The sequence below is a fragment of the Oncorhynchus kisutch genome, linkage group LG1 (assembly GCF_002021735.2).
Source record: "Oncorhynchus kisutch isolate 150728-3 linkage group LG1, Okis_V2, whole genome shotgun sequence".
In the NCBI taxonomy this organism is placed as follows: Eukaryota; Metazoa; Chordata; class Actinopteri; order Salmoniformes; family Salmonidae; genus Oncorhynchus; species Oncorhynchus kisutch.
Window position 1 is genome coordinate 33,422,110 of NC_034174.2, and position 25,112 is coordinate 33,447,221.

The window sequence follows — 25,112 nt, forward strand, 5'->3', positions numbered from 1 at the left end:
ACCTTACATTTTGTATTTGTTAAATGACTAAATGCATAACAACTTTATTATTGGGATAGGCTGTACTTAGTCAGCCTATTAGGCATAATTTAATAAAAGATAATGAAGTTATTGTTGTAAAAAGCACCACAAAATGAGTTACATTTTCTTTGCAATACATTGATACCCTTTTATCACTAAACATTCAATATTTTTTATTTTCAATAAACCTAGTCAATTTCGAAATGATCTTTCATGACGTAAAATTTTAAATAGTCCAGAAAACTAAACAGAATGTTTTATTCCATGTCCTAGTTCAGTTTCAATGGAAGAAAGAAGTATTACGTTCTAAACTGTTCTGCCATACAAACAGGGGAGAAGGCATTACACCAGACACAGGAAACAGAACACTGTGGGTGTCTGTGGTTTTCAGATAAGTGTTAGACTCTGACTTTGCAGAGAGATCTGCACAGTATTGTTGAAGGGTTGCCAGCTGCAGAATGATGTAGAATGACTTCTGTGATGTAGAATAGTTTGAAGCTCCACACAACAAACTGTATGTACAGTATTTTCCTCATAACCACTAGTACTGTACTGATATGATACACCCATCAGTTGACTGAATGGTTGACTGTTACTAGCAACTAACTACTAGTTACAAACAAAATTGTTAAAAGGTTTTAAAAATGATTCCAATAAATGCAACAGTTGGACAATGGATGAAGATACGCCAAACTTTTTGAAGAAAATGTATCCATTATATATTGACTGAATTATAGCACATACAACATTTGACTGGCAAGGACAAATAATGGAGTTCAGGGATTTTGGTGGGAATATAGATATTACATTTATTGTCAAATTTCAATTAAGTTTTAGAATAGATGACACCTATCTATACAGACTTTACATAGTTTGTGAGATCAGACATAGTATTACTATAATCCGAGTGTTCCTTTTCGGAAATTGCTTTCATTTTAGCGCATCTCTTTTGTAAACTGTATTAAATGCATTAAATTATAACTTTTATCAGAGCCGCACAAAATGTACACCCATCAAATAACGTTATCTTTCTTCTCTTTCTTGTGATGCAAGTGTCGAGACTATGTGTTTAATCTCAGACAAAGTTTAGCGTTCTTATAGATACAACAGAAATACAATGTTTTCCATTGAGCCGCTTTCAGCCATTACCGGGATGTGTTTGACAGGTCATTACAAACATTTCCACGGTCGTAACCTTAACGGGTAAAAATTACAGACACAAGCAAGAGTATGAAAGAGTCACAGGACTAAAATGAAAGCAATCAATCCAGCCAGATTTAAGTGACAAGTGGATTTTGTACCCCTCAAACACAGGAAATAGATGGTTGAAAAAGACAGATCCTCAGGTTCCTTTCTTCTCATAGGTGCGGGCGGGTCTAGGTGCAAGACTAAGGGTGTGTATGTATGTGTTTATGTGAGGTTGTGTGTGTTTATTTGGTTTGATTAAATTTTGCCCCCCTTGATTTCTCCTGTCTTCTTGATGATGTGCTCCATGGCAGCCACCTCAGAGGTGTCTATTTCCACAGCTTCATACCTGGCCAGGATCTTCAGAATGGGCCTCAGCTTCAGCCACCACTCAGTCTTTGGGATACGGTGCCTGTGGAGGGAGGAGAGAAGGATGGAGTGAGGGGAAAGGGTGGTAGAAGGGGGAAGTGTGAAGGAGGAGGAGAATAAGAGTGGGATCAGAGAAAGAAAACAGGAAACAGAGGAAGAGCTGGGCTGGTTCAATGGTTCTGATTGGACTGACACATACTTACAAACAACAGCACTTACCTACCACTGCTCAGCATTAAAACACAGCTGAACTCAATGTGGAACACACGATGAAGAGTCACAAACAAGAGAGAGGAGAGAAAGAGAGAGGAGGAGAGAAAGAGAAGGAGGAGAGAAAGAGAAGGAGGGAGGTGTGGAAACAGGGAGGATTAGGACTTACTCAAAGTCAGTGTCTTCCTTGAGGGAAGCCAGGGGTTGGAAGATCAGGGATCGCCTTTTCATGCCCAGCACACAGGCAGAATCTGGTGTGTTAGCAAAGATACGACCTGGGGACACAAAGAGAGCTAGCAACAACATAGGAGGGCAGTAGCCTGGCTGGTCCTAGACCTGTCTGTATGGGCTTTATCCAGCTCATCTCTTATAGCAGGACAACAATAGTCAGAGGAGTTGAACACCTATCTAGGACCAGGCCAAGGGGAGTACAGGTTGTAGAGGAACTGTGTGGTGTAGTTGTCGTTGGCATTAGAGTTCCTGTGGGCAGGAGGAGGATTTGCCCTCTTTGTGTCCCAGGACGCTCTTGAAAAAGAGATTTTAAATCTCAATGAGCCCTTCCTGGTTAAATAAAGGTTAAAAAATTAAAATTAAAAATAAAAAGATGGATAGCTTCTGAGGATGGTAGCTGACTCTATAGCCACTCCTATCTGTCATGTCTTTAATCTGAGCCTAGAGGAAAGTATCTGTCCTCCAAATGAATTCCTCTACCCAAGAGTGGTAAAGTGGCCTTTACTGGTTCTAACAGCAGACCTATAAGCTTGCTGCCAGCTCTTAGCAAACTGTTGGAAATAATTGTGTTTGAACAAATACAATGCTATCTGTAAACAAATTACCAACAGACTTTCAGCATGCTTATAAAGAAGGCCCTCAACAAGTACTGCACTGACACAAATTACTGATGATTGATTGAAAGAAATTGATAATGAGAGGATTGTGGGAGCTGAACTGTTAGATTTCAGTGGAGCCTTTGATATTATTGACCATAACCTGTTGTTGAAAAAACGTGTGTGTTATGGCTTTTCAACCTCTGCCTTATCGTGGATTCAGAGCTATATATCTAATAGAACTCAAAGGGTTTTCTTTTCTTTAAACACGTAAAGGGTGGTGTACTGCAGGGCAGCTCTCTCAGCCCTCTACCTTTTTCATTGTTTTACCAATGACCTACCACTGGCATTAAACAAAGCATGTGTGTCCATGTATGATGCTGATTCAACCATATACGCATCAGCAACCCCAGCTAATGAAGTCACTGAAACCTTAACAAAGAGTGGCAGTATGTTTTGAAATGGGTGGCCAGTTATAAACTGGTCCTGAACATCTCTAAAATTAAGAGCATTGTATTTTGTACAAAGCATTCCCTAAATTCTAGACCTCAGCTGAATTGGGTTACAAATGGTGTGTCTGTTGAACAAGTTGAGGAGACTAAATTACTTGGCGTTACCTTAGATTGTAAATGGTCATGGTCAAAACATATAGATTCAATGGTTGTAAAGATGGGGAGATGCAGGCTCTAGTTTTGTCTTATATTGATTATTGTCCAGTTGTGTGGTCGAGTGCTGCAAGAAAAGACCTAGTTAAGCTGCAGCTGGCCCAGAACAGAGTGGCACGTCTTGCTCTTCATTGTAATCAGAGGGCTGATATAAATACTATGCATGCCAGTCTTTCTTGGCTATGAGTTGAGGAGAGACTGACTGTATCACTGCATCACGAAACATGAATGTGTTGAAAATCCCAAATTGTTTGCATAGTCAACATACACACAGCTGACACACACACTCCCCCCCCAAGACATGCCACAAGGGGTCTTTTCACAGTCCCCCAAATCTAAAACAAATTAAAGAAAGCGTACAGTATTATATGTAGCCATTATTGCATGGAAATCCGTTTCATCTCATATTGCTCAAATAAACAGCAAACCTGGTTTCAAAAAACAGATAAAGCAACACCTCACGGCACAACATAGTTTGTGTATGTTTTGGTATTGATATGTAGGCCACATGTGCCTTTCTTTTTTAATTGATGTAGTTCTGTCCTTGAGCTGTTCTTGTCTATTAGTGTTCTGTATTATGTCATGTTTCATGTTTTGTGTGGACCCAAGGAAGAGTAGCTGCTGCTTTTGCAGTGTGGATCCTAATAAAATACCAAATGATCCTCACCGTGTCTGTAGCACTCCTTCAGCTTGTCAGTCAGCCACATGACAGACTTGGCTCCCATCTTGGTGCCAAAATTCCTGTCGAATGGAGTCGGGGTTCCACCCTGGTCGTGAGCAAAGAGAGAGAGAGATGGTTAGAGAGATGTATTTCCATATGAATATATAGATGAATTGGTTCCTTATATTACCACAGGTTTAGAGTTGAGCCCATTAAACAGTTAGAAGAAGTGTCCATCAGACCTGTTGCATGTGTCCCAGGATGTTCATCCTGCAGTCGAACGTGCCCTTGCCCTCCTCTGAGTACAGGTTGTAGAGGAACTGTGTGGTGTAGTTGTCGTTGGCATTGGAGTTCCTGTGGGTAGGAGGAGGATTTGCAGTAACAAGAGAAACAAGAGAACGATAATGTCTGAGGGATATCAGACAGGATGTGTTTTTGAGGAGAGCACATCTACCTGAGAATGAGACCTCTCTTCACTGAGGTCTTCATCTTTTCTATCAGATGCACCACGTTCAGCTGCAAAAAAACAATACAACAGATGATTCAACATCCCAATGTCCCCATTTTTTGTGCTTGAAATATAACACAGAATCCATCCATATTTGTTATTCTGTCAGTGTGCCCCCTGACCTCCAGGTCATGGATATGGAAAGGCTCTTCATAAATGTAGGCAGCGTCAGCCCCAGATGACAAGCCAGCCATGGTTGCCAGGTAGCCGCAGTATCCCCCCATGGTCTCAATGATGAACACTCTCCTCTTGGTGCCAGCAGCAGACTGCTTGATCCTGTCGCAAGTCTGACAGAAAGAAAGAAAGGCTAGTATGAGGAGGGATGTGTGTCTGGGTATTGTCATATGTTAGGCAGATAGCCTAGCAGCTAGCATAGCAGTTAATAGTGTTGGGCTAGTAACAAAAAGGTCACTGGTTTGAATCCCAGAGCGACTTGGTAAAATATCTGTTGATGTGTCCTTGAGAAAGGCACTTAACCCTAATTGCTCTGGATAAGAGTGTCAGCTAAATGACTAAAGTGTGTGTCCCCCACAAACTTTCTCCTGTCAGAGGAGGCAAGTTTGATAATGAGGTGTTTTCTTGTATCCCAAATATGCCAGATATTGTTGTTGTGGGGAAGGCTGGAGGGAGGTGCATATTTTGGATGTGGGTTGCTCTTTTGACTCCTACATGGAGCAGACCTTTTGTTGCTAAGTTGCTGAAATACCATCTCCATGTGTCACGCCTGAACAGCCTTAGTTATCAGTGCAAACTTGTGGTGCTGATATCTGGGAGTCTCGCTAATGTACATAGGCTGACTGTACGTGGCCTTCAGAATGCAGGCTTGCATAGGACAAAGGCAAAGTAGCTAACAAGGTAATGCTCTGTGTCAGTGGTCATGGGCAGCCTTGCTGTATGGAGAAGGTGCTTTTTATATCCATCCAGATATCTTTGTCCTTTGAAATGTTTTAATCCTTCTCGACTGTAATGTAATTTGTGGATTCAAATAAAGTATTTAAAATGTGTGTGTGTGTCTGGGGTACAGCATGTGTGTTTGTCTTACCGTGGTGATGGTGTTGAGGGCGGTGTCAGCGCCGATGCTGAAGTCTGATCCGGGAACATTGTTGGAGACGGTGGCGGGAATGACCACCATGGGGATACACAGCTCCTCGTACTTCTCCCTGGCTGTTACCAGCTCCAGACCACCCAGATACGCCTGACAAGGAGACACACAATACCATGTATATCTGGACTAGGCATCAACAGACAAGACAATATTCATGATACTTGTTTTACAACTGTTGTGCTTATGTTCAATGAATATGTTCAATCAATAATGATTGGACAGTGGACAAGTGAACCATCCAAATACTCTCTGATCCAACCCCTCGATCCTCACCTCAAAGCCTCCAATGATGATCAGAGAATGGATGTTGAACTTGGCAATGTTCAGGCTGATTTGCTCAATGTTTTTACCTGGCAGGTTTCTACACACCAGAGAGGAGAAACATTGAAAGTGAATTGTCAATAGAGGTTTCTGTTGTTCTTAGTAGGACCCTGGGTTCCTCCTAAACAAACAACTGTGAGCTTTCCCTGGCCCTAAGCATTGGTGCGTGTGCTCTGTGGAGATGTCTCACCTCTTGGTACCGAGATTGGACCCTCCCTTCCCAGTCCATCCACCCACTTGAGCCCAAGTGATAGGCTCAATCTGAGGAAGAGGAAAGAGAGATTAGTATGGTGTGTGTGTGTGTTATTTGTGTTGATCTGTGCAGGTGGAGCTCAACTTGGCAATGAACTGATGTTCCTGATGGTGCCATTCATCTGATCAGATGTAAAATAACATACAAGTTGTCCACTACAAGAAATCCTCAGGGGCATATTTCCTGGTGGAATGTCCCACCTGTCCGTTAGCCAGGCCATCAAAGCCATCGTGTATAGCCAGCATCTGGTGTCCCTGGATGAGACCAGCCCTGACAGCTGAACGCACTGCTGCATTCATCCCAGCACAGGGGGCGCCCACATTTACAATGGCAATATTGATGTTGCTCTGAGAGGGGGAGAACAAGACAGAGAGAGGATGTATTTTGGGTGCAACCTTATAATGCCTTCAAATGTGCAACCAGGTTGCCCAAATATCAGACCAAGATAGCAAGAAAAAGAACCTGATGAAAATGATACAGTTACTCACCTTCACTTCTGGGGGGTTCACGTGAGCCAGCATTTTGTATGTGTTCCAGTTATTCTGAAAGCTCCTACAAACAAGAAAATGACCAATGGTTTTCATCTCAGTACTTAGTCCAAATGACAAGCCAGCCATGGAAGGAAAGAAAATAGGCAAAATAAAGGCTCACTTTCCCCTGAGATTCACAGCATCTTCAAATCTCCCCTCAGCCATGGCTACGGTCACATCTTTAGTCTGAGAGAGTGAGTGAGAGAGGGGTGGACAATAGAGAGAGGAAGACATTTTAAAAGACGATGTCGATAATATGCTTTCTCAGCAATAAGAGAGGAAATAATGCAGTTTGATTTGGCATAGGTATATAGCTCACAACTTGGACACACTCCATGAGCGGCAGCCTGATGGCCATGTTCCCAGAAAGACTGACAACACAGGCTGGAGTTTCTGGGGTGGCCTCCAACAGAGCCATCACAGCCTCCACACCCATCCTGCTACCCTGGGGGACGGAGGGAGAGAATGAATGAATGAATGAATGAACAAAGGATCGATTATCATAGCATTATATTATAGGTGCTATGTAAATGGCCCCCGAAGGTCAAGAAAGAGTAGACAACAGAGTAAAAACAATACCGGCACAGACAGACGGATTGACAGACACAAAGTGGTGACAGACAGATGGATTACCAGGATCCTGTCGAAAGCAGAGGGGGTGCCACCTCTCTGTACGTGTCCCAGGATGGTAGAACGGGTGTCGAAGCCAAGTTTCTTGGATACCAGCTGTACAGAGTGACACAGAGAGATTACAGCATCAGTCCTCTGTCAGATCAGAGCTAGATGATTGATCAAAGGTGATATTACCCTAGCCCCTTATAACCTTTACCTTTAGGGGGATGAAACATATCGGACTCTGGCTGGGGGAATATGGTGCCGTTTGGGACACTGTCTGTTTCAGTGGTTAGGGACAAATTCTATTGACTGTGTAATGCCATCGCTCACATTTTTGACTTGGTCACAGGTGATGGGTTTTTGCTTACGGTCCTGGGCTCCCTCTGCCATGATGATGACGTTCAGACGAGAACCACGCTCCCTTTGCTGAGAGGGAGACGGAGAGAGAACGTTGTTTTGTGTGTTATTATATGAGGAAGAGAGAGAGAAAACCAGGGAGAGGGACAAAGAGATAGAGAGGGTCAATCAGAAGAGGTGGAGAAGGGATAGAAGGATGGGGGGATAGAGGGAGCAGGAGAGGAGGTGTGGTACCGCAATCAGTCTTTTGCACAGATGCTCCTCCCAGTTGTCCTCTGGGGGCATCTCTGGGATGAACACCCAGTCAGCACCGCAGGCCAGAGCAGTCACCAGGGCCAGGTAGCTGTGAGGACAGACAGCAATGTTAATACATACACAAGCACGCACAGACACATGTGCACACAGATGCACGCACACACACACACACACACGCACACGCATGCACACACAGTCAGGCACTCACCCGCAGTGTCTGCCCATCACCTCCAGGATAAAGGTCCTCTGGTGACTGTCAACAGAAATTTGTGAAAAACACAAGAATCCCCCCAAAAATCATGATTTACTGATGCTTACAAACTACTTAATATTGGTGTGTGTGTGTGTGTGTGTGTGTGTTTGTACCTCTGTGCAGTAGTTGTTATGGCGTCCACCACCTCTATGATGCGGTGCAGGGCGGAGTCAGTGCCAATGGTCATGTCAGTGCCACAGAAGTCGTTGTCTATAGAGCCCACCATGCCCACGATGTTGAGGTGAGAAGAACGCTTTGCCTCCTCTGCCGTGATCTTACCTGGTGGTGGACACACAAACTAGCAGTCAGCTCTCACATTTAATACAATACTTGTAGTCCTATGTGGCTCAGTTGCTAGAGCATGGCCTTTGCAATGCTGGGGTTGTGGGTTCAATTCCCACTGAGGCCACACATATCAAATTGTATGCAAGCACTATTCTAAGTTGCTTTGGATGAATTAATTTGCTTATATGACTTGGGTCCACAAGGAGGCATTAAAGTACAGTGTAAGGAGCCAGATATTTCAAAGACCATTCAGATGCTTGGGCCTGTATTCACAAATTGTCTTGGAGTAGTAGTGCTGATCTAGGATCATTTTTGGCTTTAAGATCATAATGAATAATGACCTAATCCCCCTCTTAGGATCATCTAAAAAGTGACTGGGAGGGTTACATAAGTGTAGTGGGTTACATTATGTTTTATGGTAGTTGGGTGCTTTGGAGTGAAGGGTACTGGGTAATGTAGTCTTGTTGGTGGCCTAGGTATCTCACCCTGTTTGATCAGGTCAGCCAGCAGCTCGCTCCACTCTGTACGGAACTGGTTAGCACCAGTCAAGCTACCGTCACCACCGATCACACACAGGTTGGTGATGCCCAGTTTGACCAAGTTGCAGGCGGCCTTCAGACGCCCCCACTTCTCTTTGAAGTCCATACAGCGGGCACTGCCAATCACAGTGCCACCCTGAGACGAGACAACATGCCAACAGAACACATTCAGTTGGGCTAAATAAGAGGGAGAGATGGAGGAGGAAGTAGAGAAGGACAGGATGTGGGCTATAGTGTGTGTGAGAGCGAGAGAGAGCAAGAAGGAGAGAGACCAAGGGGGAGGGAAGGAGGAAGGGAAGAGGAGGAAAGGAGGGAGGTGAAACCCCAGCCTATCATTCTGAAGCCCATTAAATCCAGTGAACCCTGGCATTTGACTAGCTCCTACTGACTAGAGGGTCACTGATCTAGGACCAGTTCATGTTCCAGAGGATGGATCCCACCCTTTTCACTGAAAGGTTACATTTGGTTAGAAACTAAAGGAGAGTGAGGGGGGAGGTAATTGGATAAAGTGTGTGTGTATACTGTATGTGTGCTCACCAGCTGCAGCATCATAGACACGCTCTCCCAGGTGGCAGGTTTGATATTGTCACCTCCATCCACCAAACCCTGGTAACCCTGGAGACGAACACACAAACCTGTCACTCACAGTTACGGGAGAACCCAAGGTAACTGATCTGGCTTAGCTGACAGACCTTTACGGTAAGGTAACAGGCAAGGAAAAAGAAATATGAGGTTGTAAGAGGCTCATTCCAGATCACCTTTCTCAAATCCAGGCCTTGCTGTCCGTAGCTCTGTTGGTTTACATCCTGTCCCCTCTAATCATGGATTTTGTATTATTCTATACGTACATCCAAGACACTCCATTTAGTAAGATATGTTACATTTCGTATGGTGTGTATTCATTTGTGGATGTCCATCACCTATTTCGGATGATATGTTATGAATTACAATTCATACCATATGTTCCGAATTTACACATCATACAATATGTTACAAATTTGAAAAACGTACTATATGTTACACATTTGCAAAACGTATGATATGTTACAAATTCTAGCTAGGTGGCTAATGTTAGCTAGCTAGCTAATGTTAGCTAGGCTAGGGTTAGGGTTAAGTTTAGGAGGTAGCTTAAAGGGTTAAAGATGTGGATAAGTGAAGGGTTAGCTAAAAGGGTTAAGGTTAGGGGAAGGCTTAGCTAAGTAGCTTGTGGTGTGGGGGCTGTGCTTTGGCAAAGTGGGTGGGGTTATATCCTTCCTGTTTGGCCCTGTCCGGGGGTGTCCTCGGATGGGGCCACAGTGTATCCTGACCCCTTCTGTCTGAGCCTCCAGTATTTATGCTGCAGTAGTTTATGTGTCGGGGGGCTAGGGTCAGTTTGTTATATCTGGAGTACTTCTCCTGTCCTATTCGGTGTCCTGTGTGAATCTAAGTGTGCGTTCTCTAATTCTCTCCTTCTCTCTTTCTTTCTCTCTCTCGGAGGACCTGAGCCCTAGGACCATGCCCCAGGACTACCTGACATGATGACTCCTTGCTGTCCCCAGTCCACCTGGCCATGCTGCTGCTCCAGTTTTAACTGTTCTGCCTTATTATTATTCGACCATGCTGGTCATTTATGAACATTTGAACATCTTGGCCATGTTCTGTTATAATCTCCACCCGGCACAGCCAGAAGAGGACTGGCCACCCCACATAGCCTGGTTCCTCTCTAGGTTTCTTCCTAGGTTTTGGCCTTTCTAGGGAGGTTTTCCTAGCCACCGTGCTTCTACACCTGCATTGCTTGCTGTTTGGGGTTTTAGGCTGGGTTTCTGTACAGCACTTTGAGATATCAGCTGATGTACGAAGGGCTATATAAATACATTTGATTTGATTTGATTTAGATACAAAGTAGCTAAAAAGTAGTAAGTAGTTGAAAAGTTGCTAATTAGCTAAAATGCTAAAATGACCGTGATGAGATTCAAACTCACAACCTTCGGGTTGCTAGACGTTCGCATTATACACCTTTCCAGCTACCCTACTTTCATTTTTGACTTGAGTAACCATCTGTCTAATGTAACCATACCAAACATAACATATCATACTTATTTGAGTATCCCAGAAGTCTAGACAGTTTTCCACAAATTTTACATTTTGTAGTAATGTTGAATAAAAACAGTATTGACAGTGCTGAATAAAAACTTTGACATGAATTCACTCATAAAAACAGCAGCTCTTTGCTGTAGTCTTTGACAGTTTCTCTCTGGTCATGGTTTTAAAAGTTAAGAAAATTTCAAGTAGGCTAGTATCAAACTTTGTGATGGACTGGGTCATGGAAGCTGTAGGCACTGTAATTTGAGCTATAAGATTGGCGAGCACAGTAGCCACACTGATTAAGCCACAGATCTCTCTGTCTGCCAGGTAAGCTGAGTTTGAATGAAATGGTTCAAAATGGGAACACTTTGCCTACCCGGTGCGCAGGGCTTCTGAATCAAGTGCACCTACCGCCAAGAGCTCAAAAAAATAAATACAAAAAAAAATCCCTTTATATTGTTGGCTTTTCTACAGAAATGATTGGTGATCGACTAAGAATGCCTTGATTGCTGTAGACTATAATAATCAGAAAAAGGGAACAGTCACAGTTCTGGGCTAATAGGAAACATAAAATGGTTGATGAGATGGGGGGATACAAGTCAGGTACTAACCTCATGAACGAAGTAGACTTTGGCCCCAGTGTAGATGCCCACTCTGACTGTGGCCCTCACAGCAGCATTCATACCTGCAGCACAGAGTGGCTGTTAGAACATCACTGACACAGTCCCACCCGCACAGGTAGTTTTGAACTATGACACACAACACAGTGTAGCTGCTATGATTAAGTTGGCATGATGTGTGCTACAAACTTGACATATGAATGATTATATAGGGGATGCAGACAACTTGACTGGCTGAATCACCGCTTGGTTCCACAACTGCAGGGCACTCGACCGCAAGCCGCTACAGAGGGTGGGGCTGAGCTCCCTGCCATCCAGGACCTCTATACCAAGCGGTGTCAGAGGAAGACCCTAGACTCTTTCTGCTACTGCATGACAAGTGGTACCAGTGTCCCAAGTCTGGAACCAACAGGACTCTGAACAGCTTCTTCCCCCAAGCTAGAAGACTGCTGAACAAGACTGCTAAATAATTAATCAAATGGCTACCTAGACTACCCGCATTGACCCTTTTTGTATTAACTAACTGTCTTGCACTGACTCTATGCATACACACTGGACTCTAACCACACAATCACACATACTTACAAACAGACTGCCCAACAGACACAAACACACTAATAACATGCACACACATGCATAGAGACGCCACACACTCACACACACTTTCACACACGCTGCTGCAACAGCTCAGTTACCTCGTACCCCTGCACATCGACTCTGTACTGGTACTCCCTGTATATAGCCATTTTATTTTTAACTTGTTATTGTTATTCACTGTGTATTTATTTCTTGTGTCACTATTTCTATTTGAATCTTTATCTTTAACTCCACATTAGTCCCTCCCTGAGTGACTGGTTTAGATGGAAGCTAAACGGGCTACATACAACAATTTCAAGATTTATTTCACATGACTAGGAATACAGATATGCATCTGTTGGTCACAGATACCTTAAAAAAGGTAGGGGTGTGGATCAGAAAACCAGTCAGTATCTCTTGTGACCACAATTTGCCTCCTGCAGTGTGAAACATCTCCTTCGCATGGCGTTGATCAGGCTGTTGATTGTGACCTGTGGAATGTTGTCACACTCCTCTTCAATGGCTGTGTGAAGTTGCTGGATATTGGCGGGAACTGGAACACGCTGTCGTACACATCGATCCAGAGCATCCCACACGTGCTCAATGGGTGACATGTCTGGTGAGTATGCAGGCCATGGAAGAACTGGGACATTTTCAGCTCAAAATAATTGTGTACAGATCCTTGCGACATGGCCATGCATTATCATGCTGAAACATGAGGTGATAGCAGCAGCTTAATAGCATGACAATGGGCTTCAGGATCTCCTCACGTTATCTCTCTGCATTCAAATTGCCTTCGTTTGTGCAATTGCAATTGTGTTCGTTGTCCGTAGCTTATGCCTGCCCATATCATAACCCCATCGCCACCATGGGGCACTCTGTTCACAATGTTGACATCAGCAAACCACTCACCCTCAGGTCAAGACCCTGGTTTGGACAACGAGCACACAGATAAGCTTCCCTTTGACTGTTTCTGACAGTTTGTGCAGAAATTCTTCGATTGTGTAAACCCACAGTTTCATCAGGTGTTCGGGTGGCTGATCTCAGATGATCTCGCTGGTGAAGAAGCCGGATGTGGAGGTCCTGGGCTGGCATGGTTACATGTGGTCTGCTGTTGTGAGGCTGGTTGGACGTACTGCCAAATTCTCTAAAATGACATTGGAGGTGGCTTATGGTAGTGGACATTCATGTAGTCAGCATGCCAATTGCACGCTCCCTCAACTTGAGGAATCTGTGGCATTGTTGTGTGACACAACTGCACATTCTAAAGTTTTATGGTCCCAAGCACAAGGTTCATAAGTGTAATGATTATGCTGTTCAATCAGCTTCTTGATGTGCCACACCTGTCAGGTGGATAGATTATCTGGCAAAGGAGAAATGCTCCCTATCAGGGATGTAAACACATTTGTGCACAACATTTGAGAGACATTTGTTCATTGTACTTACACTTCATCATAACAGGTCAGAACCCCAGACGAAGGTTAAGGTAAACCATCACAATGGCTTGTATGCCCGTTAGAAACTACAATATATGACCAAAAGTATGTGGACAAGTGCTCAGCGAACATCTCATTCCAAAATCATGGGCATTATAATGAAGTTGGTTCCCCTTTGCTCCTATAACAGCCTCCACTCTTCTGGGAAGGCTTTCTACTAGATGTTGGAACATTGCTGCAGGGACTTGCTTCCATTCAGCTACAAGAGCATTAGTGAGGCAGGACACTGATGTTGGGCGATTAGGCCTGGCAGTCGGTGTTCCAATTCATCCCAAAGGTGTTCAATGGGGTTGAGGTCAGGGCTTTGTGCAGGCCAATCAAGTTCTTCCACACTGATCTTGACAAACCATTTCTGTATTGAACTCGTTTTATGCACAGGGGAAGTGTCATGCTGAAACAGGAAAGTGCCTTCCCCAAACTGTTGACACAAAGTTTTAAGCACATAATCATCTAGAATGTCATTGTATGCTGTAGCATTAAGATTTCCTTTCACTGGAACTAAGGGACCTAACCTGAACAATGAAAAACAGCCCCAGCTAATTAATCCTTCTCCACCAAACTTTACAGTTGGAAAGTAGTGTTCTCCTGGCATCTGCCAAGCCCAGATTAGTCCGTTGGACTGCCAGAGGGTGAAGTGTGATTCATCACTCCGGAGAACGTGTTTCCACTGCTCCAAAGTCCAATGGTAGCGAGCTTTACACCACTCCAGCCGACACTTGGCATTGCGATCTTAGGCTTGTATGCGGCTGCTCGGCCATGGAAACCCATTTCATGAAGCTCCCGACGAACAGTTCTTGTGCTGACATTGCTCCAGAGGCAGAACTGAGTTGTGAGTGTTGCAACTGAGGACAGACACATGTTACGAGCTATATTCTTCAGCACACGGCGGTCCCACTGGGTGACCTTGTGTGGCCTACCACTTCGCGGCTAATTCGTTGTTGCTCCTAGGCGTTTCCACTTCACAATAACAGCACATACGGGGCAGCTCTAGCAGGCCAGACATTTGACAAACTGAAAGATGGCATCCTATGACGGTGCCATATTGAAAGTCACTGAGCTCTTCAGTAAGGCCATTCTACTGCCACTGTTTGTATATGGAGATTGCATTGCTGTGTGTTCAATTTTATACACCTGTCAGCAACGGGTGTGGCTGAAATAGCCAAATCCACTAATTTGAAGGGGTGTCCACATACTTTTGTATATATAGTATATCTCTCCACTGTATCACTTCATTCTTACAGGCCCAGTGCAGTAAACAACTCGATTTTCCTGTGTTTTATAGATATTTATGATTTTGGAATAATACTGTGAAATTGTGAAAATTAAGATAATGCCCTTTTAGTGTAAGAGCTGTTTGAATAGACCTGAAATTTCAGCATGTTTTGGTGGGATGTAGTTTGGCCTTCTATGGTGACATCACCATGCAGTGAATTAGTTAATATACCAATATGAAAGAGAATTCCAAACATCTCAGCCAATGGGTGCGTTTGTAAATTGCCTCCAGTGTGTCAGAGTGTGCTTTGGGTCGTTCAGAAATTCAGAGCGTTGTCAGATGACCTGTTCAGAAATTCTGAGCATTTCACTCTCGGCGCGTTCAGAGCGCACACTGGACGCTCTGGCCGGAGGAGTTGGGTTGATCCAAATGTTCTGACCTCACAGCGGCAGTCAAGCACCCAAGCTAACTGGCTAAAGTTGGTTAGCTTGCTAGCTACTTCCAGACACAAATGAGAGAAAACTCACTCTGACTATTTTAAATCACCCTAGAAGAGCTGGTTCTAGGTTGATTTGATTTGATTTAGGCAGTTTACATTTTATCTAGAGTGTTAGTGACTGTAACTGTGCAGCTTGCAACAATTTAATTCATTTTTATGCCGACTTTTACTGACACAAGTCATATTCAACGGGTGTTGCGCGTTCGTAAATTCATCTATTATTCTGCGTTCTGGCACACTCAGACAAGTGTGCTCGGAAATCGGAGTAGATAGCCAGAGTGGATTTATGAACGCACCCAATAACAGTTCATTTTCTGTTTTCCTCTCCCCACTCAGACCACTTCCAGACAGTACTAGCAAAATTCTTGCTGGGGAAATGTCTGTTTTCACAGTAAGGTACTTAATTGTTACCCAGAAATTATTTGATATTGAGATAAAAACAGCTGCATTGGACCTTTAACAGATTCATTGTCTCATTTGAGTGATTTTGCAGAACAAAAAAATTGTAATGTGTACATATACCAGTTCATCATAATCATTATGTAATAGGGTCCAGAGTTTTTTCTTGTGAGTTCACATGGTCAGGATGTATGGCTGATGGGGAAACATAGCATAGCATAGCACAGCACAGCATAGCACAGCACAGCATAGCATGGCATAGCATAGCATAGCATAGCATAGCATAGCATAGCATAGCATAGCATAGTGGAATAATGAAGAGCACTCCTGTTTCAGTGAACTAGCAGGGATCTGAAAGGGCAGACAGGGTGGGTGGGTAGGTAGGGCAGACCGGGTGGGTGGGTAGGGCAGACAGAGTGGGTAGGGCAGACAGAGACGACAGGTATGGTAGGGCAGACAGGGTGGGTGAGTAGGGCAGACCAGGTGGGTAGGGCAGACAGGGTGGGTGGGTAGGGCAGACAGGGTGGGTGGGTAGGTAGGGCAGACCGGGTGGGTGGGTAGGGCAGACAGAAACGACAGGTATGGTAGGGCAGACAGGGTGGGAGGTAGGGCAGACCAGGTGGGTAGGGCAGACAGGGTGGGTGGGTGGGTGGGGCAGACAGGGTGGGTAGGGCGGACAGAGACGACAGATATGGTAGGGCAGACAGGGTGGGTGGGTAGGGCAGACCAGGTGGGTAGGGCAGACAGGGAAGACAGGAAATGTAACTAGCTCACTGTCTCAACACACCAGCTCCACTCTAAAGGGCAACACATGTGGATAGTATTGACGTGCCAAGAGTGTCTCCCATTTCAACATGATGGAGGGAGAAAAAGGTTTAGGTGGAAGAGGAGGAAGAGGATTGAGGAGGGATATGAGGGAGGGATAGTTCGGCCCACTTAACTACTCCTCCTCCTCCTCTCCATGTCATATGACAAAGGTCACGCCTCTAAAATTAGCACCACTTCAAAAAATAGAGAGACGAGAAGGAACGAGAGGGAAAGAGAGACAGCGGGAGGGAAAGAGAGGTAAATAGAGGGAAACATAAAGATATGGGCGAATATTTAAAGGACAGAGTAGCCAGGGTGTATGTACAGAATATGGGAAGAAGACAAGAAAGAAAAAAACATGAAATAAAAGAGAGAACAGAGAGAGAACCCTGAAAAGCAGCTAGCCAACTAGAGCAGACAGCTCCATAATGATGTAAAGTTCAGACAGGCAGACAGCTCCCTGACACAGGCTCCAATCAGAAGGTCATGTGGGGTCAGTGGCAGACATCCCAAAAGGTCAAAGGGGAGGTATTCATCATCCAGTTAAAGGTCAGAGGGAAGACTGTTGGGTGCATCCCAATAATCTTTCCTTTCTCCAAAAGTGTGTGCATGTTCACTTCCCTTCCTCGATTTCAATCGAAATGATTGGTATACGGAAACTCCCTCTACCCATGCCTACACCAATCCAATAATTTTACATTTGGGGGGAGTAGTGAAAGAGTGCACACTTCAAAAGGAATTAGAGATTATTGGGACGCACCCACTGCAAATGCTCTGGTGACCCTGGCAACCTCCTCGGATAGAAGACTTCACGTTGCCCTTTTTGAGCGTGATAAGATATCTCAGTGACAACCGAGAGAAGGGGTCTCTATGTGAAGCTATGTTCAATAATGTGATATCACAGCCACCAACACGATATGAACTTTCAATGTCAGAACTCCACAATCATTACAGTTTATTCGGCCGTGGTGGTGGCTGTGGCAAACTGTGTGACTGGAACTGTGACTGAAAACAAAACGTCAACACAGTTGAATTTCAAACCACACAAATAAGAGGCATGTTTTCTATTAGTTATATGTGCTGTGACTCATCTGACTTTCAACCAAAATGTATGCATTTCTGTAGTCCAGTCAGTCTATGCAACACCCTTAAAGTCCAGCCATAACATCAGACTACACAAATTATGTTTATAAATCACTTCTTACTTTACCTCACTACACTCCACTGTTTCCCTACTCCAAATTCATTGACAAGCTCTGAGCATGAATGGGAATTATGGGAATTGTTGACATAAAGTAATATCTCATTGTTTGCTGCCCCCACATGGGAACTGTTCCCACAGACCTATATAACACTGGCCCGGCTCAGCCACCTGCTGCTTACCAACAATCCTCTGGGCTGTCTGCCCTCCCTTGGACTGTCTGCCCCTGTAACTGGTACTTCCCCTGAACAGTCCCTTGGCACCCACCTGCCCTGGTCCGCCCAGCCCCACTCACCCTGGGCATCTCCTCCAGAGGTCAGCACGGCGATGGAGCGGCCGATGCCCATCTTGCTCTGGTCTTTAGGGTGTGCCATGGTCCTGGAACTGCCTGTGACCAGAAAAGGGAAGGAAGGAAAAGACAGCAGATAAGAATTAGCCTTGATCCTGGTAGCCCTTCTGTGTATGGTATAGTGCAGTAGAATGTCTCTCTCTCTCCTCTCCCCTCACTCTCCCTGCTTGGCTGACTGGGAAAGTGACTGGATGGGACAGTGGGACACAGTTTATCCACCACCCTGCTTGGCAGGAATCTGATGCATGCGCGTGATGAGAACACACACACACACCCTATCACTCGCACATACACTTGTGTGCAAACGCGCACACACACCTCTCTTCACTCTAAACTAATTATAAAACTAACCACCGTCACAGCCTATGCCTTCATACAAATAAATAAGTTTGGTCGGCAGCAATCACAGAATAGGCTGTCCAAGGCTACACCGAGCCTATCAATACACAGCATGGATGAAAGTTTGTTAGAATAGAGATCTTCGTTGAGAATTAACTTGAGAGGTTACTGTAATGAGAGTGTGCGGGAGTGTATGAGAGAATGCATGGGTACCCTCAAATCAAACTCCTATCAATTGAAGCATAAATGTACTGTTTCTCTTTTGATAACTTTTCGTAAAAACATTACAGCAGGTAGAAATAAAATCTTTAATATATTCGAAATGCATGCATAAATACAATACTCCCACAATAGACATCATTTAGTCTTCTAATTTTCCTAATTGCTAACTAACTAGATAGCTAATGCCATGACAAATGCATTACATCAGATGTTGCTATGTACTGGAAGAATCAACTAAGTATCTCACCCTGTCACACCCTGATCTGTCTCACCTGTCTTGTGGTTGTCTTCACCCCCCACCAGGTGTCTCCCATTTTCCCACATTATTCCCTGTGTATTTATACCTGCTTTTTCTGTTTCTCAAGTTTTCGTTTTTAAACTTCCTGTTCTGAGCCTGCCTGTCGTCCTGTACCTGCCTGACTCTCCTGGATTGCAAACCTCTGCCTGCCCTCAACCTGCCTTTTGCCTGCAATTCGAACTATCTGCCTCTTATGTCTGCATCTGGGTCTTTTCCTGAGTCACGATACACCCGATATGCCTTCTCTACCGCCAACAAATCTATCTAGCATTTCTTTTGACTGTTCCCACTTCCAAACTAGTTTTCTAAAACCCATGCTTTGTTTTTGAAGACGGTGTATGTGTTTAATGTCGTCACACACCCTATCTGTGAGTGTCAAGCCAGTCATTATCATGTCTGTCTGTCTTAGTGGTTCACACCCTCCACCTCATTCGTTACCATAGAAAGTAGACACATTACCCCACTGTGTGTGTGTGTGTGTATGTATTTGTGAGTCTGTGTGCATGCTCCAGAATGCTTCATAACTGTTTGATTATTCATGTGCTGTTAGGGTCTCAGTGGGTCAGTTGGTGGGAAACAGATCTGATCTGAGATGTGTGTCTATTGTGTTAACTAGCAATGAGAGAGGAGTAACTCAGGAGGACCACCCCTGTCTGTGGACTGCAGTGTATGCAGGAGTCCATAAACTGTACTTACTCATGTACTACAAGACAGTCTTTGTTTTCAGCTAAGAATTAAATAGCAATAGAAGTCCAAATAGAGACATGTAACAAAAATACAACTAAAAAAATAAAGGTACTAATTTGAGACAATTGCAAGTACTTGTAGATTGTTTACTTCAATATATTTGTATATGCTGATACAAACATATTGTATAATATACTTGAATGTAAAATCAGAATGTCCATATCACAAATCTGTCCTAGACTATTTATTAGTCATCTTTAAATAGACACAGGATGTCTGAGCTTGACTGGGATACAAGCCTGCTATCTATGAAGTGCAGTTCCCCTACCCTTACCCCCTCACCACTTGCTGTCATTACTCTAAAACTGCCTAGTCATCCCAAGGCCTGTCAACAGGAGAACACAGACACCCAACACAAATGGTATAGTACAGAGATACGTACTGTACATATACTGTACAAGCACCACACGTACACACCACAGGAGGTTGGTGGCACCGTAATTGGGGAGAACGGACTTGTGGTAATGGCTGGAGTGGATGGGTGGAACGATATCAAATACATGCCATTCAGTTTGCGCCCTTCCAGCCATTATTATGAGCCGTTCTCCCCTCAGCAGCCTCCTGTTGTACACACTAACCACACACATGCACAGATATATGTAGCCATAGACCTACCAATTCAAAAATACACATACAGTGCCTTGCGAAAGTATTCGGCCCCCTTGAACTTTGCGACCTTTTGCCACATTTCAGGCTTCAAACATAAAGATATAAAACTGTACTTTTTTGTGAAGAATCAACAACAAGTGTGACACAATCATGAAGTGGAACGACATTTATTGGATATTTCAAACTTTTTTAACAAATCAAAAACTGAAAATTGGGCGTGTACTTTACATTCTAGTACACAAATAGACATTGTTCATGAACCCGGCAGACAGACAGATTCTAACCTTCACCACCACATACTAACATCATGATACCTACCTTTAACTGAGGTGGCCTTTGGACGTAGACGGACCGCCTTCAGGACCCAGAGCCCCACGAAGGCCACCAGTCCAAAGGAGAGAACCCAGAGCCCCACAAAGGCCACCAGTCCAAAGGAGAGAACCCAGAGCTCCACGAAGGCCACCAGTCCAAAAGAGAGAACCCAGAGCCCCACGAAGGCCACCAGTCCAAAGGAGAGAACCCAGAGCCCCACGAAGGCCACCAGTCCAAAGGAGAGAACCCAGAGCCCCACGAAGGCCACCAGTCCAAAGGAGAGAACCCAGAGCCCCACGAAGGCCACCAGTCCAAAAGAGAGAACCCAGAGCCCCACGAAGGCCACCAGTCCAAATGAGAGAACCCAGAGTCCCCCCAACTGATAGGAGTTGACTTCATCACAGAGTCATTATCCTGGGGATTTCAGATGCTTCAGGTGAAGCCTGGTCTGCCAAAGGGGTTTGCTTGAACTGGAGATGGGCTGTCCACGATGACAGCAATAGCACCATGATACAGCAGTGTTTAAGTGTCTATTTGGGTTGTTGTTTATCTGTGGAATAGACTGAGACAATATTGACATTGTTGATTCCACTCACCCCAGCAGAGGGCAAACTGGCTCTGACAGTGGATTGCTTGAGCAGCCTGACATAGCAGAGGCCTGGAGTCCAGTGAGGTATGGGGATGACTGCAGTATAACAGTCAGCCAGCAAGCCAGGCTGTCAGTCTGCCAGGGTTTCCACCCTCCACACATGACCCCAGAGGAACGGGGTTGTATTCATCAGGGCACACATTGGAAAATGTAAAAAAAAAAAAAGTGCAATGGAAAGTGAATACGAGTGCTTTCTTTTGGACAATTCCAAGTAATGTTTCAGTCCATTTGATTGATTATGACCCTGGTGTCTACCAAGTGTTGCTCCTGGCATCGTCCTCCTCCCACTTGTCACTGACTCGCTACAAGTTCCACACCAATCTAAGATGTGGAATTATTTTACGATGCTCATACCATGGACCATTTAGTTATTTGATTTACAATTTTAGGACCCTTGTAAGTATAAAACAATATATCTCAAAAAAGGATTTGATGAAACATCAAATTTATTGCTATTAGCCCACAGAAACACATTAAACAATACATTCATGCATGGAAGAAAAAAAAACAGATTGTAATGGTTTTCTTCTAGTGAAAGAGAGGCGGACCAAAATGCAGCGTGGTGGTTATTCATGTTTTTAATAAAGACGACTATACATGAACAGACTAAACAAAACAACAAAAGTGAAAACCTAAACAGTCCTATCTGGTGTAAACACAGAGGCAGGAACAATCACCCACAAACACACAGTGAAACCCAGGCTACCTAAATATGGTTCCCAATCAGAGACAATGACTAACACCTGCCTCTGATTGAGAACCATATCAGGCCAGACATAGAAATAGACAAACTAGACATGAAACATAGAATGCCCACTCAGCTCACAGGGTGTGACACAGATAGTCAAAAAATACATCAAAAGGAAGTATGTTTTGAAATATGCTTCTTATATCTGAGAGATAGCGAAGGAATTGTTTAATTACATTTTATGTAGTGGAATGACCCCTCCACCTATGATGTCATTTTTACTGCACAGTCACCAGATGACCTTTGGACCAGTACTGTGAAGCTGGTGGGCGTCATAGAGCAAAACGGATGACGTGTTCATAAGTGTCTCAGCTGTTCAGAGTTTTTTTTAGCTCAAACCGTTCTGCCTTTACAGACGTTTCAGTTAGAAGACCTGTTTCCGGGATGTCTCCTGGTCTCACAAACACCTTGGTAAGTCTGCCGTTTTCCACCACAGCGCCGATTGGCCGACACCGGCGGATGTAGTGGCATGAGATGCAGCCCGTGCAAAAACCCAGAAGTCTCTTGATTTGAAGTCACGTACATTGATGAATAAAATGGTGATTAAATGATTATACTAATTTGATTCCAGGGGGTTCCATACTATTTATATTCTAGGTGCAACCTGATCTTTATATTTACACTGCAGAATTTGCAGCAGTTGGACAATGTACAGAATCCATCCGTTCACATATGTGAAGTTCTGTCTTAATGTGTTATACGGCACGCTCTTTTGTTCCAGTTGTTTTGGATGCTGTCAAGCATTTCTTCACCATGTGCAATATAAAGGCACTAATTTACGAAATGAATGACAATATGTTAAGACAGGCCATGATGAAACAGGCAATTTCATTTGACTTACGGTAAATTGCACTGAGGCACTTGTTATGACAACTAATAAGCCAATAGGTCACATCATGGTGTCTGGACAGTGAATAGGTCAACGATGCAGACATGACAAATGATGCTGCATCCCTAATGGCACCCCATTCCCTATGGACCCTGATCAACAGTAGTACACTATTTAGGGAATAGGGTACCATATGGGACGCTAGCTGAGACCAAAAAAAACCCACATAACATAGACTAAATACTAGATGTCCCTTCGGACCCCAAAAACCCAACACATGCCAGATGTGTTGTGTCCCCTGTGCAGCGCTGTTCTCTGTTGGTAGATCTTCCCGATCCCACATCCCTGGAGGATGTTCCGTCATAGAACTCTTTCCCATGGCAGTGAGCCGGGATCGATAGCACCATTTCCAGGTGATCCTCCCCTCCCATCATCCTGGACAGTGTTAACACTCCCAGTGTAGGGTAATAAAGCATGTGGATCAATAGACACCCAGCTCTGTACACACCACTTCCACTCCTAACCACAGGGAACTAATGCTGGGAAATATGGAATTATACATCATCATTTTCATCAGACCATCCTGAAAAATGTACAGTAATTAAAATAACTTATTATGTAACAACTCACTTGGTTGCATTTTAATATGATTGTGTGCTAAAACTTTCGCAACATTTACTATGACATACAGTTGAAGTCGGAAGTTTACATACACCTTAGCCAAATACATTTAAACTCAGTTTTTCACAATTCCTGACATTTAATCCAAGTAAAAATTCCCTGTCTTAGGTCAGTTAGAATAACCACTTAATTTTAAGAATGTGAAATGTCAGAATAATAGTAGAGAGAATGATTTATTTCAGCTTTTTATTTCTTTCATCACATTCCCAGTGGGTCAGAAGTTTACATACACTCAATTAGTATTTGGTAGCATTGCTTTTAAATTGTTTAACTTGGGTCAAACATTTCGTGTAGCCTTCCACAAGCTTCCCACAGTAAGTTGGGTGAATTTTGGCCCATTCGTCCTGACAGAGCTGGTGTAACTGAGTCAGGTGTCAGGTTGGGTGGCCTCTTTGCTCGCACACACTTTTCAGTTCTGCCCACAAATTTTCTATAGGATTGAGGTCAGGGCTTTGTGATGGCCACTCCAGTACCTTGACGTTGTTGTCCTTAAGCCATTTTGCCACAACTTTGGAAGTATGCTTGGGGTCATTGTCCATTTGGAAGACCCATTTGAGACCAAGCTTTAACTGATGTCTTGAGATGTTGATTCAATCTATCCACATAATTTTACCTCCTCATGATGCCATCTATTTTGTGAAGTGCACCAGTCCCTCCTGCAGCAAAGCACCCCCACAACATGATGCTGCCACCCCCGTGCTCCACGGTTGGGATGGTTTTCTTCGGCTTGCAAGCCTCCCCCTTCTCCTCCAAACATAACGATGGTCATTATGGCCAAACAGTTCTATTTCTGTTTCATCAGACCAAAGGACATTTCTCCATAAAGTACAATCTTTTTCCCCATTGTGCAGTTGCAAATCGTAGTCTGGCTTTTTTATGGCGGTTTTGGAGCAGGGGCTTCTTCCTTGCTGAACGGCCTTTCAGGTTATGTCGATATAGGATTAGTTTTACTGTGGATATAGATACTTTTGTACCTGTTTCCTCCAGCATCTTCACAAGGTCCTTTGCTGTTGTTCTGGGATTGATTTGCACTTTTCGCAACCACAGTACTAAGAGACAGAGCGCATCTCCTTCCTGAGCAGTATGACAGCTGCGTGGTCCCATGGTGTTTATACTTCCGTACTATCGCTTGTACCGATGAACGTGGTACCTTCAAGCGTTTGGAAATTGCTTCCAAGGATGAACCAGACTTGTGGAGGTCTACAATTTGTTTTCTGAGGTCTTGGCTGATTTCTTTAGATTTTCCCATGGTGTCAAGCAAAGAGGCACTGAGTTTGAAGGTAGGCCTTGAAATACGTGCACAGGTACACCTCCAATCGACTCAAAAGATGTCAATTAGCCTATCAGAAGCCTCTAAAGCCATGACATCATTTTCTGGAATTTTCCAAGCTGTTTAAAGGCGCAGTCAACTTAGCGCATGTAAACTTCTGACCCACTGGAATTGTGACACAGTGAATTATAAGTGAAATTATCTGTCTGTTAACAATTGTTGGAA

The 25,112-nt window shown here is 44.0% G+C and overlaps 1 protein-coding gene across 1 annotated transcript; it reads right to left on the reverse strand.

Annotated features, from left to right (window-relative positions):
* Positions 1–646: 646 nt before the first annotated feature.
* On the reverse strand, positions 647–18,385 carry pfkmb (phosphofructokinase, muscle b). The gene is made up of 22 exons (XM_020489829.2): positions 18,130–18,385; positions 11,635–11,708; positions 9,497–9,574; positions 8,906–9,095; positions 8,249–8,414; positions 8,091–8,135; positions 7,862–7,970; positions 7,601–7,696; positions 7,289–7,381; positions 6,975–7,100; positions 6,777–6,841; positions 6,614–6,677; positions 6,326–6,472; positions 6,063–6,133; positions 5,825–5,912; positions 5,489–5,641; positions 4,569–4,733; positions 4,393–4,454; positions 4,181–4,292; positions 3,945–4,044; positions 1,955–2,060; positions 647–1,618 (listed from the first exon to the last, which is right to left on the reverse strand). The coding sequence occupies exons 1-22, from the start codon at positions 18,206–18,208 to the stop codon at positions 1,465–1,467; spliced, it is 2,343 nt and encodes a 780-aa protein (XP_020345418.1). The 5' UTR covers positions 18,209–18,385; the 3' UTR covers positions 647–1,464.
* Positions 18,386–25,112: the final 6,727 nt, after the last annotated feature.